The sequence below is a fragment of the Mesoplodon densirostris genome, chromosome 8 (assembly GCF_025265405.1).
Source record: "Mesoplodon densirostris isolate mMesDen1 chromosome 8, mMesDen1 primary haplotype, whole genome shotgun sequence".
NCBI classification, from domain to species: domain Eukaryota; kingdom Metazoa; phylum Chordata; class Mammalia; order Artiodactyla; family Ziphiidae; genus Mesoplodon; species Mesoplodon densirostris.
In genome coordinates this window covers 9,396,739-9,412,534 of record NC_082668.1, presented here as the reverse complement: position 1 = coordinate 9,412,534, position 15,796 = coordinate 9,396,739, and the positions used below count along the sequence as shown (strand labels likewise).

Sequence of the window (15,796 nt, the reverse complement as noted above, 5' to 3'; positions counted from 1 at the left end):
CTTTTCTTTTTAATTTGTTAAGATGAGTTTTACAGCTGAGAATGTGGTATATTTTGGTAAATATTCCACATGAACTTGAGTGGTGTGTATATTTTGTCACTGTTGAATAGAATAGTCTATAAGTGTCAGTTAAATCAGATTAATTGATGGTGCTGTTCAGGTCAGGTGACTTTCTGCCTGCTTGTTCTACCAGTTACTAAAAAAGGCATATTGAATTCTCCAACAGCAAGAGTGGATTTGTCTGTTTCGTCTTGTAGTTCTATCAATTTTTGTCTCATGTACTTTGATGCTATTTTGTTAGTTGTGTACACATTGAGGATTGCTGAGTCTTCTTGGAGAAACTGACCCTTTATTTTTATATAATGCCCCTCTTTGTCTCTGACAATTTTCCTTGCTCTGAAGTCTTTTTCTGAAATTAATATAGCTACCACAACTTTCTTTTGATTAACGTTGTCATGGCATATCTTCAGCCCTTCACTTTTAACCTATCTGTGTTTTATATTTACAGTGGCTTTCTTAAAGGCAACATATAGTTGGGTGTTATTTTTTTCACTCTGTCAATTTCTGTCTTTTAATTGGTATATTGAGACCATTCACATTTAAAGTGATTATTCATATGGTGAATTAAAATCTACCATATTTGTAACTGTTTTTTGTATTTTATAACTGTTTGTAACTTTTTTTTATTTGTAACTGTTTTTTATTCATTGTACTTGTATTTGCTTCTATTTTTTCTTCCTTTCTTTTCCTGCCTTTTGGTTTTAATTGAGCATTTTGTGACTCCATTTTCTCATCTCTCTTAGTATATTGATTCTACTTCTTTTAAAACATTTTATTGGTTTCCCCAGAGTTGTCAATATATATTTACAACTAGCCGTATCCACTCGAAATTACAATATACTGCTTCATGGTCAGTGCATGCATCTTACAACAAAATGTCACCGTTCCTCCCTCCCGTCCTTTTTAACACTGCTGTCTATCATTTCACTTATCCATTTACTATAAATCACATAGTTCTTATCACATTGAACAAACAGCTATTTCTTAGATCAACTTAGAATAGGAAAAATTTTTTTAAATTATTTATTCCTATTCCTTTATTCCATTTATTCCTTCTCAGATGCTCTTCCTTTCTTCATGTAGATATGAGTTACTGACCCATATCATTTTTCTTCTGCCTGAAGAACTTCTTTTAACATTTCTTTCATGGTAAATCTTCCGGCAATAAATTACCTCAGTTTTTGTTTGTTTGAGAAAACAGTGAACATGGTTAACCAGGTGCTGGCTCTGAATTCTTAATTTCAAAGGATATAAGAATCCAGATTGGAGGGTTTTTTTTTTTTTTATCACTTCAAATTTTTATCTACATTTTCTCTTGCATGGTTTCTGATGAGAAATCTGATGTAATTTTTATCCTTGTTTCTCCAAGGGTAAGGCTCCCTGCCCCCTCTCCCCCTCTCTTCCTTGGGGGAGACATTTTCTCTTTGTCTTTGTTTTCTTCAGTTTGAATATGAAATGACTCATAGATACTTGGTATTTATCTAGTTTGGTGTTTGCTGAGGTTCTTCAATCTGTGGTTTGTTGTCTGTTATTAATTTTGGAAAATTTTTGGCCATTACTACTTCCAATATTTCCTCTGCTCTCTTTTCTCTTTCTTTTCCTTCTGGTATTCCACTTATATATATCTATTCTTTTTGGTATTCTTGGATATTGTGTTCTGTTGTGTTTTTTTCTCCTTATACTTTTTCTCTTTGTATTTTAAGTAATTTCTATTGACATATCTTCAATTCATTGATTCCTCCTTCAGCCATGTCTAATCTACTGATAAGCCCATCAAAGGCATTCTCCATTTCTGTTGTAGTGTTTTTGATTTCTAGCATTTCCCTTTTTGTTATTGCTTCAAGTTTCCATCTTTTTCCTTACTTAGCCATATGTTCTTGCATGTTGTCTGCTTTTGCCATTAGAACCCTTAACATATTAATTAGTCATAGTTATTCTAAATTCCTGTCTGATAATTTGAAAACCTATCATATCTGAGTCTGGTTTTGATGACTGCTTTGTCTCTTCAGACTGTTTTTTGTCTTTTGGTATGCCTTGTAATTTTTTTGAAAGCCAGATGTGATGTATCAGATAATAGAAGCTGAGGCAAATAATTGTTTACTGTGAAGTTTTATGTTAACCTGGCTAGGAGATGGGCCATGTTTAATGTTTTTTCTGGCTTTAGGTGACAGAGGCTTCAAATTCCTCTAACGTTCTCATTTTGTGTCCCCTATTTTCTTTGGATTTCCCTAAGAGCTCATTAAATAGAGCCTTGCAGCTCTTTCATCTGTAATCCTCAATTATTATACTGGAGCCCTATTGATGTAGTGGTAGGGTACTGGGGAGAGAAAGCATTCTTTAATCTTATGATTAAATCTCAATCTTGTAGTGGAACTGTGTTCCTGGACTGTAAATTTTAGAATGATTTCTTAGCTATTTCCCCTTCCCTCACCCCATTAAATGAGACAGAAGCCTAGAAGGAGCTGGATTTTGGTAACTGACCTTCCCCTAGGTCAGATAAGTGTTGGGCAAAGTGTTTTCCTCTGGAGAGTAGACCGGTGTTATGGAGAATGCTCTGGGCTGTTTTAAAAAGTTTCCTTTTCCCCTCTCCCTCTGCCAGAGCAGAGGATTTTTCTTGGTTCTTCACTGTGAGTACCTGGTGGGGTTCCTGGAAGTAAAACCAACAAAAGATTGGGGGCTCTCCTAAGACAGTGGTCCCTAGGAGTTTCTCATTCTCATGGAAGTCCACACTCAGCCTCCAGCAAGTCATCAAACTTATCATTTAAGTGTTCGTATGGTCTATGACTCTAGTGGCTTCCATTCCAGGTAGCTGATCTCATCTGTGATTCTCTGGACTTGTCTATCAATCCAGTTTTTGGGGTGACAGTTTGACCTATGGCCTCAGTTTTCCTGTACATGCCTGAAATTCATTGATTTTCAGTTTTTCAGCTTTTTTATTTTTGTAAGGATAGGAGTGATGACTTCCAAGTTCTTTGCAATGTTAGAGCTGAAGCCAAAAATGAACTTTTTAAACCACTGCAAGTTAGATTTGTTTCTTAAAACAAAATTTTTGTTTTAAAATTTTGATTTATTGTAATATCATCTTATAGCTAGAATATGTACCTATTCAATTTTTCTTTATTATTTAGATCAATTCAGGGCCAAATACTTGGTATGTTCTTGTGTTTAAGACCAAGTTATTAATACATATTTTTGCAATTTTTAAAACTTATATCCCATATATCTTTTTAAATATACTTGAGGAGTTAAAAATTGAAAGTGAAATTTTGTAACCACCATGAAAGATTTGTCTATTAGCAGTCTTAAATGTTGTTATTAAAATACATATATTGTGAATTTTGCTTTCTATCTTGTTTGCTTTTGTCTAATGTCACTTGCCCACTTTTTGACTTTTGACATTTTTAATGTCACTTTGTTTTTTGTGTGTCTTTGGTAGTTAGACTCTATTTATACTTTATTTCATTCATACTCTAAGATGGTAATTTAATCTGTTTTAAATGATATATATCTTTTGCTTATAAATTTTGGGGGCACTTTTAATATCTAATGTCTCTTTGTTTTCTCTGTTTAAGAAAAACAGTATGTTTTCTTTACTTTTATTCTTTTGTAAGATTTATGGTCCCATTTTGACTCTATTTGTAACCCTTATGATTTCTAATTAATTCTCAAATATATATTGGGTTGGCCAAAATTTTCATTTGGGTTTTTCCATGAGATGTTATAGAAAAACCCATATGAACTTTTTGGCTAACCCAATATTTCTCTGATTGATAGCATCAAATGTGAAACCATGCCATTTGAGTTCAGCATCTTTGAAATAAATCATTTAACTCAGTTTTTTAACTTGCCCAGATTCAGTTTGTTAAAATTTTTAATATACTCTGAAGTTTTAGATTAAGATTACTATAATTTTACTACTGCATACAGTATATATCCTCTTTATAGAACAAGGCTTCTCAAATTTTTTGATTTTAGGACCTCTCTACATTCTTGAATATTATTGAGAATCCAAAGAGCTAGTTTTTGTTAATGTAGGTTATACCTATTACTATCTACCATATTAGAAAGTTGGACTTTGAACACTTAAATATATTTATTTATTCATTTTAAAATAATAATAATAATGAACTCACTACCTGCTAACATAAATGACATATTTTATGAAAAATAACTGTCTTCTAAAATAAACTAAATTAGTGAGATTAGCCACCCTTCACATCTTTGCAAATCTCTTTAATAGCTGGTTCTGTAGAAGACAGCTGGTTTCTCCTATCTGCTTCTACATTCAATCTATTGTGATACCAGAGGCCGTGTATTCTCTGGAAAAATCCACTATACATTTGTGAGAGTATGAGAGAGAAAAAGGGTAAATAACATCTTAGTATTATGAAAACAGTTTTGACTTTGATGACACCTGAAAGGGTCTTGCACAAAATCCCAGGGTCCCCAGACCATACTTTGAGAATCACTGTTCTAAAATAATTTTTGAAATGTACGTTTTTTCTCAAATGAAATTTACAATTTTTAGATGTCAGTATTTTTTTTAAATAGACCTTTATTGGAGTATAATTGCATCACAATACTGTGTTAGTTTCTGTTGTACAACAAAGTAAATCATCCATATGCATACACATGTCCCCATATCCCCTCCCTCTTGAGCCTCCCTCCCACCCTCCCTATCCCACCCCTCTAGGTCATCGCAAAGCACTGAGCTGATCTCCCTGTGCTATGTGGCTGCTTCCCACTACCTATCTCTTTTACATTCGGTAGTATATATATGTCGATGCTACTCTCACTTGCCCCCAGCTTCCCCCTCCGCCTCCACCCCCCGTGTCCTCAAGTCCATTCTCTATGTCTAAGAAGTCAGTATGTTAACTGGTTTTAGTGGTGCCTTCCACTTCTTTCATTGATATAACAGAACTTTGCTCGTATTGATTTCCTGATTCTCTTATTATAGGGTACCAGCAAATAATTTCTTCCAGACAGTGTGTCAGTAAGAATGGGGTAGATTATTCTATTGGAACAAACATTTCTAATATCTCAGTGAGTCACCGGCTACTTAAGGGAACACTCATCTTGGACTGTCTCTAGCTGATGAACAGCCGCCATCTGAAATGACAGCCACCGTAGCAGAGAAACAGTGAGCATGGCTCACAGGTGCTGGCTCCAAATTCTTCTGCCAAAGCTACACCCATCAGCCCAAGGAGGCAGGAAGGTGCAACCCTACCTTTGCCCAGAAGTAAAGAAAATAGAGCATTGAAAGCTGTGTGACTAACACAGAGGGTGCATGAGTAAAATGTTTTCTGAGCCTCTGCACAGCTATTTTGCCTTCACACATGAAAGACTGAACAGGGGGTATATTTTTTAGTCATTTCCTTTTACTTCTGAATCTACACACTTGCATGACTACTTTTGACATTTAGATGTTTCAAATTTACTTTTCATTTTTCCTTTAGAATTTTTTTTTTCCAGCTATGTGCTGGGGAAATTCCCTTGTCTTTATCTTATGACCATTTTAGTTAAACTTTTAAAAAAAATTTCAGCAATCACTTTAAATTTCCAGGCCCATTATCTTATTTTCTTGTTTTTTCTTCATGGCATCCTGGACATAATATCTTCTCCAATGTATATGAAAATTGTTTTTTAGAAACTCTCTTCTGTTTCCTGTAATATTTCTGTTTGTTCTGGAGTCATTTTTGCTCTCTGCTCATCTTGGTTCTGCCCCTTTGTGCTGTTAGTTTCCACAAATATCTGTGGCCTGTTATTGTTTGTTCATTCTTAAGGGTGAGGCACTGATAAGCTAGCTTGGAACTGCATTTAATGAGATGGGCTTGAAAACCTGTGGCTTTGCTGGGTAAATCCCAAATGCCCGAAGGTAAAGACCTTTTTTCTGAGTCATTTACATTTTTCTTAAGAGGAAACCTCTAGTTTCTTGCCTGGATGCAGGAGTTCTGTATGGTGGGGTCAGGGAGGAGTTGGGGAGCACATTGTTTTGTATTTTCTCCTTTCAAACAATCCCTCTGTTCTCATTCTTGCATCTTCTTCCCCACCTCCACTACCTCCCCAGGGGCCTGTAAGACACACTGGGCCCCTCTCTGACCTCTAGGAGCATCCTCCACCACAGTAATGATGAATGCTCTGACCACTTTTTCTTTTTCAGACTTTGGTTTAAGTTTTTCATCCAATCCTCTTCTCTTTGTCATTGTGACTCTAATTTCTTTACTATCATTTTAGAGGACTCTCCAGTGAAAGAGGGGGAAAGCACTTGTTTTCAATCAGCTATCTTTAAGCAAAAACATTTTTTTAAGAAATTCAGTGAAGGAATGGATTTTATTCTATCCTGATGCATATTTGGAGAATGGGAAGTTCCAATGACCCTTTTATGGTGGGATAAAAAAATCCTATGAGTCTTTGCAACTTTTAGAAATACAGAGAAGTTTACTAAGACATTATCAGCAAGGGGAACAATTTATCAAGTAAGAATCAGAATTATAAAGCTTTTTGAGTCTCTAAATTACTTCTCACAGGTGTGGTTATGTTTGAAATCCAGAGGTCTTCTATTTCTTCATGTATATAACATTTCCACAGGAAGGTTTAGATATAGAGCAACCTGTCCTAGTTTTGAATATTCACACAAGTCTCTATATTAGACCAAAGAAAAAGACATATTCTCAATATTAATTGAAACTTTATCAGAGGAGTGTCTTTGACCTAATTTTATGATGTGGAATGCCATTCCTGCCTCTGCAGTTACAGATGGGAGAGGTCTTGCTCCTTTACACCTTCCTGAGATTTATTCTATTTGTTATTAACTAAGAAGACTTGCAGTTCAGTGGTAGGTTCTGTAGTATTATCTCAGTTTGTTTTTTTATTTCTTTGTAACTTTTTTGTTTGTACTGTGTATTCATCAGGGTTCTTCAGAGAAACAGAACCAATAGGCTGTGTGTGTGTGTGTGTGTGTGTGTGTGTGTGTGTATAGAGAGAGAGAGAAAGAGATATTTATTGTAAGGAATTGGCTCACACATTAATGGAGGCCAGCAGGTCCAAAGTCTGCTATGCACCAGCAGGCTAGAGACCCAGCAGAGTCTCTGAAAGCAGTCAGCTGGAGAATTCCTTTTTACTCAGGGTGGCTGGTCTTTTTGGTTTATTCAGGCCTTCAGCTGATTGGATGAGGCCCACCCACATTATGGAGGGCAAACTGCTTACTCAAAGTTCACCAATTTAAAATAAAATGTTAGTCTTATCCCCCAAACCCTCCACATTGAGACATAAAATTAACCATCTGAGTATCATATAAATCCCTGTAAAACTTTTACAATTTTAAAATTCAATGTTTTCCGAAGACAGTTTGGGTGAAGGTCTTTTTACAGTAGTTTTGATTAGCACAGGGTAAACTCTTTCACTTCTATGTACAAGGCTTCCTTAAGCCCAGTGTATTCTTCTATTGCACACTTGATTATTCTCTAAGTAAATAAATTCCATCTATTCTGGTCTTTGCACAAGAACATCATTTTGCACATGTTGGCCCTCCATTGAGTGCCTATCATCAAAAAGAATGCAAATAACAAATGTTGGCTAGGATGTGGAGAGATGGGAACCCTCCTGAACTGTGGGAATGTAAATTGGTGCAGCCACAGTGGAAAACAGCATGGAGGTTTCTCAAGAAACTAAAAATAGAACTACCACATGACCTAGCAATTCTACTCTTGGGTATATATCTGAAAAAAACAAAAACACCAGTTAGAAAAGATACATGCACCCCAATGTTCCTAGAAGTATTATTTACAATTGCCAATATAAGGAAGCAACCTAAGTGTCCATCAGCAGATGAAAAGATAAAGAAGATATAGTGTATATGTATACAATGGAATACTACTCAGCCATAAAAAATGAATGAAATTTTGCCAGTTGCCACAACACAGATGGACTTGGAGGGCACTATACTAAGTGAAATAAGTCAGATAGAGAAAGACAAACACTGGATGATATCACTTATATGTGGAATGTAAAAAAATACAACCAACTAATGAATGTAACAAAAAAGAGGCAGACTCACAGATATAGAGAACAAACTAGTGGTTACCAGTAGGGAGAGAGGGGGAAGGGGGAATTTAGGGGTGATCGACTCGGAGAGACAAACTATTGAGTGTAACGTAGGCTACAAGGATATATTGTATAACACGGGGAATTATAGACAATATTTTGTCATAACTGTAAAATGGAGTGTAACCTTTAAAAATTGTATAAAAATATATGTAGTAAATATTCATGTAGAAAAAAGAATAGTCATTATAATATATAATTTTGTATATAAAAACATTCAGAAGCTGTAAAAAATAAAGAAAGAAAATAAAATCTTCTGACCTCCATGGGCCACTCAGAAACTCAATGTCTACTTTCATATTGTGTCTTTGTTTCTCAGAATGACCACAGGGGACCAGAACCCCGAGGAGCAGAACCCAGAGGAGCAGTTTTTCTATGAGTTCATATTCAGGCTCTTCAAAGAAAATAAGGTGGAGATTGCAAGTGTAATAACAAAGCCGTTTCCTTTCCTCATGGGCCTCCGAGATCGGGGCTTTATCCCTGAGCAGATGTATGAGGTAAGTGAGGAGAATTCCCTCATGATAACCTGCCAAATTTAGGATGCAATGAGCAGGCTAAAGGTCCTCCTATGAACAGGGACATTCGCCATCCTATAAGTTAGGGGGTGAGAGGAGAAGCAACATTACAGGCAACATCCCTTCTTCTGTAGTAAACGAGGGAGGTGCATGGCGATGGAGATCTGGCAAGATTGGAATGGCGAGTAGGTAGGGAGCATCTTAGATTTTTTTTGGCGCTACATGGGCCTCTCACTGTTGTGGCCTCTCCCATTGCGGAGCACAGGCTCCAGACGCGCAGGCTCAGCGGCCATGGCTCACGGGCCCAGCTGCTCCGCGGCATGTGGGATCTTCCCGGACCGGGGCACGAACCCATGTCCCCTGCGTCGGCAGGCGGACTCTCAACCACTGCGCCACCAGGGAAGCCCTTAGATGTTTTGATACAATATGATAACAATAACAAAATTACAGCAAATAAGTGAGTTGGGCAACATTTCATTACAAAGCCTTCTTATTTTACGCACTCGAACCTGAAGTGATTGAACTCATAGGGAAGTCTTGTCACGGTAGGATAAATTTGGAAGCAGATGCTTGCTGCTCTCTCTCCAAATCGTTTCTTGCACTTTAGACATTTCCGGATACAGAATACAGGTAAAGGTTAACAATGGGCATTGCTGGGGATACTGAGGACAAGTTTTCTTTTTGCCTTTGTGAATTTTCTTTGCCCTTTGGCAATGTTCACAGAAGGGGAGAGTGGTTACATGGTTTCCTGGAGGGAAGGGCAGTGGTTATTGTTTGGTCAACTAAATGGCCTGTCAGTACCAGTAAGGCCCACTCCTGAAGCATCCTGGCCAGGCTCTTAAAGCCCCCACACAACATTCTACTTTGAACCTACTTTTATTCTTCCAAATTGCTCTCTTAAATGACCATCAATGTCAGAGAGGCAGGTTAACAAAATAAGAGTCTATTTTTATGATGGAGAATATTTTAGAAGTCATCCAAATATGTGTAACATTCTAATATTTCACCAGAGAACAATTAGTCTATTTATAATCCTATAACCCATACACTCAAAGCTACATAATTCACCATTCAATATTTTTAAGCATTTTCAAGAAGCTTGTAGAAATCTGGTCCCTGTGGAAAGAGTGGTGTATGATGCTCTCAATGAACTGGAGAAGAAATTTGACAAGACAATTCTGGATGCCCTGTTCAGCAGAGTTAACCTGAAGGCCTATCCTGATTTACTTCAGATTTGCAGAAAGTTCCAAAATGGTAATTATAACTTTCAACAGCTTTTGGGGGTTCAAGTCCACTTCATTCACTGATTCATTCATTCACTCTTCATTATATTTGACAGTTATTATATTGAATGACTACTACATGGCAGGCAGAGAGAGAATACAATAGAGAAGAAAACACACATGACGTGTGTCCTCATGGAGCTTACACATAGTGAGGGTGACACCTTAGCCAAGTAATCCCACAAATGATTGCTCAGCCAGGACCTGAATTTGGTGCTGAGAAACATAGGATTTGAGTCTCTACTTTTCTAGAGGAAGGCATGAATTATGCCTTTTGTAGGAAAGGAGGTAGCCCTATCTGATACTTGCAGACATGTTCAAAGATGGTAAGATTTTCTTTGTATTAAAAGATTTGTCATTCAATGCAGTACTGTGCCCGAACAAAGAATGGAGAATTCACAAGATAAAGCCAGCACATACCATGCATTGGGGAGGGGGCAGCATGTGAAAGCTACAAAGTAGGAAAGGAACAGTGGACCTGCAGAACCATGTGGCTGAAAAACGGAGCATGGGTGGGAGGGCTTGGAAGCTCGTTCTGGAAAGGGGAGTTGGAGGTGATTTTTGAGGGTCTAACACCCTATGCCAAGGAATTTGAAGTTTATTATTTGGGAAATAAAGAAGTAATAAAGGATTTTTAAACAGAGAAAAAGTAAAAGAAGTCAGTATAAAGAATGAGATGTGTTTATTTGTGAAAATTATATCTTGTAAAATAAGAGCTATCATTTCTCCAATGCGATATCTAAGTCAGAAAAAGGAATAAAGGAAATCAAATACCTAGCCACAAATTTCAAGTCAATATTATATTTGTAGCCAGACATCCCCAGGCCATGGGTAGGAAGGGAATGGCAGTTACCTTTACTGCCCACATCTCAGGGGCTCTGATCCTCTCCCTGTACTGTAGGGATCCCCCTCCCTGGACCCCAGGACCCACATCACATGTGTTAGTTTCCGGGGCTTCCTGTGCTGAGATCTCCTACACATGAGGCTTGCTGCTGCCCTCAAGCTGCACTGCCCACTGCTTGGCTCAGCGCAGCTGCCCACCTGCCCCCAGGGGAGGCTGCCGCTGGTGCCTCCCAGACCCTTTTGTCCACAGGAGCTTAGGGTCAGCGGCCCAGAGCCAAGATGCTGGTAAGAGGGGTCAGAGAAGCCTCCTGTCCCCCATCATTGAAATGCCTGCAACTGTAACACAACTGTACCTCCTGGGGGCAATACCCACTGAGGGGTCAGGGCAGTAAGGAGATGCTTCTTCCATCCCCAGGACATGTTGACTTCATGCCTAGGCCTCCTTCTGTTCTCTAAACCTCTCACCCACATAACATTTACCCCCATGTCCTCTTCCAAAGTTGGCCTGGACATGAAGTCAACGTGTCTTGGGGATGGAAAAAGCAGCTCCCTACTGCCCTGACCCCTCAGTGGGTATTGCCCCCAGGAGGTACAGTTGTCTTAGTATTCACTTCCCATCTGTGCCTTTCAGAAAATTTTTATGTCCTGTCTGTGTCTTTCAGAACGTGTCTTTCCTTGTTTTCTGGATCTCTCCCCACCCATTCTACCCCAGGGAAGTACTAGTTCCTCTTCACTGTATGTCTCTTTATAACCAGGTCTTCTTCCCTGACCCAAGGTCTTTTTTCCTTCCTTCCTTCCTTCCTCTCCCCCTCCTTTCCTTCCTTCCTTCTAAATCTCCATCTTCGAAAGATGTTAGGGTTTTTCTTCTATAATGTAGGTGTATTTCTCTAGAAATATTAGCTTTCTCCTGAAGAAATCCCTCTGCTTCTTCCCTGGTCTTAGTTGCACATAGAATTTACAAAATACATTCCACGTGTATTATTTATTTTAAATTGGCTTTCACTGTTTTCTGATCATTTTCCACTGTCCATTCTTTTTTGTTTGTTTTTTGACATCTTTGTTAGAGTATAATTGCTTTACAATGGTGTGGTAGTTTCTGCTTTATAACAAAGTGAATCAGTTATGCATATACAGATGTCTCCATATCTCTTCCCTCTTGCATCTCCCTCCCTCCCACCTTCCCTATCCCACCCCTGTAGGTGGTTACAAAGCACCGAGCTGATCTCCCTGTGCTACGCGGCTGCTTCCCACTAGCTATCTATTTTACGTTTGGTAGTGTATATATGTCCATGCCACTCTCTCACTTTGTCCCAGCTTAACCTTCCCCCTCCCCATATCCTCAAATCCATTCTCTAGTAGGTCTGCGTCTTTATTCCCATCTTGCCCCTGGGTTCTTCTGACCATTTATTTTTCCTTTTTTTAGATTCCATATATATATGTTAGCATACGGTATTTGTTTTTCTCTTTCTGAGTTACTTCACTCTGTATGACAGTCTCTAGGTCCATCCACCTCACTACAAATAACTCACTTTCATTCCTTTTTATGGCTGAGTAATATTCCATTGTATATCTGTGCCACATCTTCTTTATCCATTCATCTGTTGATGGACACTTAGGTTGCTTACATGTCCTGGCTATTGTAAATAGAGCTGCAATGAACATTGTGGTACATGACTCTTTTTGAATTATGGTTTTCTCAGGGTATATGCCCAGTAGTGGGATTGCTGGGTCATATGGCAGTTCTATGGTTAGTTTTTTAAGGAACCTCCATACAGTTCTCCATAGTGGCTGTACAAATTTACATTCCCACCAACAGTGCAAGAGGGTTCCCTTTTCTCCACACCCTCTCCAGCATTTACTGTTTGTAGATTTTTTGATGATGGCCATTCTGACTGGTGTGAGATGATATCTCATTGTAGTTTTGAGTTTCATTTCTCTAATGATTAATGATGTTGACCATCCTTTCATGTGTTCGTTGGCATTCTGTATATCTTCTTTGGAGAAATGTCTATTTAAGTCTTCTGCCCATTTTTTGGATTGGGTTTTTTTTTTTTTTATTATTGAGCTGCATGAGTTGCTTGTGTGTTTTGGAGATTAATCCTTTGTCAGTTGCTTCATTTGCAAATATTTTCTCCCATTCTGAGGGTTGTCTTTTGGTCTTGTTTATGGTTTCCTTTGCTGGGCAAAAGCTTTGAAGTTTCATTAGGTCCCATTTGTTTATCTTTGTTTTTATTTCCATTTCTCTAGTAGGTGGGTGCAAAAGGATCTTGCTGTGATTTATGTCATAGAGTGTTCTGCCTATGTTTTCCTCTAAGAGTTTGATGGTGTCTGGCCTTACATTTAGGTCTTTAATCCATTTTGAGTTTATTTTTGTGTATGGTGTTAGGGAGTGTTCTAATTTCACTCTTTTACATGTAGCTGTTCAGTTTTCCCAGCACCACTTATTGAAGAGGCTGTCTTTTCTCCATTGTATGTTCTTGCCTCCTGTATCAAAGGTAAGGTGACCATATGTGTGTGGGTTTATCTCTGGGCTTTCTATCCTGTTCCATTGATCTATCTTTCTGTTTTTGTGCCTGTACCATACTGTCTTGATTACTGTAACTTTGTAGTATAGTCTGAAGTCAGGGAGCCTGATTCCTCCAGCTCTGCTTTTCTTTCTCAAGATTGCTTTGGCTATTCGGGGTCTTTTGTGTTTCCATACAAATTGTGAGATTTTCTCTTCTAGTTCTGTGAAAAATGCCAGTGGTAGTTTGATAGGGATTGCATTGAATCTGTAGATTGCTTTGGGTAGTAGAGTCATTTTCACAATGTTGATTCTTCCAATCCAAGAACATGGTATATCTCTTCATCTATTTGTATCATCTTTAATTTTTTCATCAGTGTCTTATAATTTTCAGCATACAGGTCTTTTGTCTCCTTAGGTAGGTTTATTCCTAGATATTTTATTCTTTTTGTTGCAGTGGTAAATGGGAGTGTTTTCTTAATTTCACTTTCAAATTTTTCATCATTAGTATAAAGGAATGCAAGAGATTTCTGTGCATTAATTTTGTATCCTGCTACTTTACCAAATTCATTGATTAGCTCTAGTAGTTTTCTGGTAGCATCTTTAGGATTCTCTACGTATTGTATCATGTCATCTGCAAACAGTGACAGCTTTACTTTTTCTTTTCCGATTTGGATTCCTTTATTTCTTTTTCTTTTGTGATTACTGTGGCTAAAACTTCCAAAACAATGATGAATAATAGTGGTGAGAGTGGGCAGCCTTGTCTTGTTCCTGATCTTAGTGGAAATGGTTTCAGTTTTTCACCATTGAGGACAGTGTTGGCTGTGGGTTTCTCATATATGGCCTTTATTATGTTGAGGTAAGTTCCCTCTATGCCTACTTTCTGCAGGGTTTTTATCATAAATGGGTGTTGAATTTTGTCGAAAGCTTTCTCTACATCTATTGCGATGATCATATGGTTTTCCTCCTTCATATGTCCATTCTTTTTTAAAACTTGAGAGATGCATTCAATGTGGAACAGCTGTTAGATTCCAGGAGCAATGTCAAGCCACAGGTCACGTGAGACCCACTGAAGTCCAGGGTTCCCTGAGGGCTGGAAGCTTCCCCCTGAACTATGGGAGTCAAGGATGTCCTGGATGTGTAACTATGAGAGGCAGCTCTTGGTCACTGTCTGGGATCTCTAATTGCCTTTCCTTTCTCTTCTCAGTGATTCGTGAAAACTTCCATGTCCATAACATTGGTGAAGGAGAGACAAAGGAGACACTCAACTTACAATTAAACGGTGAACAAGGTAATTCTGACTTGATAGAAGCTTGCTGTCTCATCTACTAAGAAGAAAGGAGATCAGGGATCAGGGGACTGAACTCCTGGGTGGAGAGTGCACCCTGGGGAAGGGATGCAGCAGGAGATGGGGAAGTCAGAGCAGTGGTGTGTTGTATGGGCTCCCAATTAACCAGCCAGATCTGGAATTCAAGAATATTGCTAGGCAGATGTGACAGCTAAGAAGATGGAACATGAACCCAAGAGAGAAGATCTCACTGCAACCATGAGGCAGAATTAAGGGGGAGAACTGACAGCAGTAATTGTGAGCCAGGAATTCAGTGGATCTGGGAAGGAGTAAGGGTTTGTGACAAGTCCAAAGAGGAAGCCTTTGATGTGTCAAAGGGAGGAACAGTTGTAAACAGTACTCATAATAAAAGAGAGGAAGAGAGTGAGCAGTAATTGTGTGCAGGGTGTGGAAGAGATGGTGTTCTGTAGAAAAGAAGGAAAGGAGAAGGGAAGGAGTAAAAGAAAGAAAGAAGCGAAGGAGTAAAAAGGGGCAAAGAGAACAAAGGGCAGTAATAACTCTGACTATGACAATAGTCACAACACATAACATTCACAGACCACTATGCATAAGGTCAGCGCTTCATGTGCATCAACATGTTTAATGCTCACATATGCCTTATGTACTTTTGTAACCAGTATGCACTGTTTCTAGCGTTTAATCATCTTTTCATTCATATTATTACTAATAATTAATCATTAAATTCTAACATGTAAGACATTAATTGAAAATTATGATTTCTTGCTAAGTTACTATAACCCAGGTATCACTTTACCAGTAGCATCTCACTTAATTCTCATAACAATCCTGTCATAAAGGTTTTGTTATTCCCATTTTTCAGGAAAAGAAACTGAGGTGTGAAGATAGTTAGTGATTCAGTGAGTGAAACAGACTTCAAGCCCAAGAAACAGTCTCCATCCTTAAGCCAAACGGTCTAACAATAAATTTAGTTATTTGTTAAATGTTGATTTTTTTCTTGGAAATGACAAACATAAGAAAAAAACATAAGAATGGCCTTGCAGAATGCCATTAATATGTATCCTTAATTTGGATTTGTACCTCAGATATTATATATTTTAGAGATGTATTAATACATTTATGTAACATTCAGATGTATTTTAATACTTATTCTTTTTAATAAAGACAAATAGCTAAAAGTATA

The 15,796-nt window shown here is 38.0% G+C and overlaps 1 protein-coding gene across 8 annotated transcripts in view; it reads left to right on the top strand.

Moving 5' to 3' along the window:
• Window positions 1-15,796, top strand: part of LOC132495336 (nuclear body protein SP140-like protein) — an 86,113-nt gene that overhangs the window by 6,430 nt on the left and 63,887 nt on the right. For all 8 annotated transcript variants that reach the window (XM_060107162.1, XM_060107161.1, XM_060107163.1 and 5 more), the window contains exons 3-5: window positions 8,483-8,660; window positions 9,764-9,932; window positions 14,515-14,598. In XM_060107162.1, coding sequence (XP_059963145.1) covers window positions 8,483-8,660; window positions 9,764-9,932; window positions 14,515-14,598 — 431 coding nt within the window. The remainder of the gene's footprint in view (window positions 1-8,482; window positions 8,661-9,763; window positions 9,933-14,514; window positions 14,599-15,796) is intronic.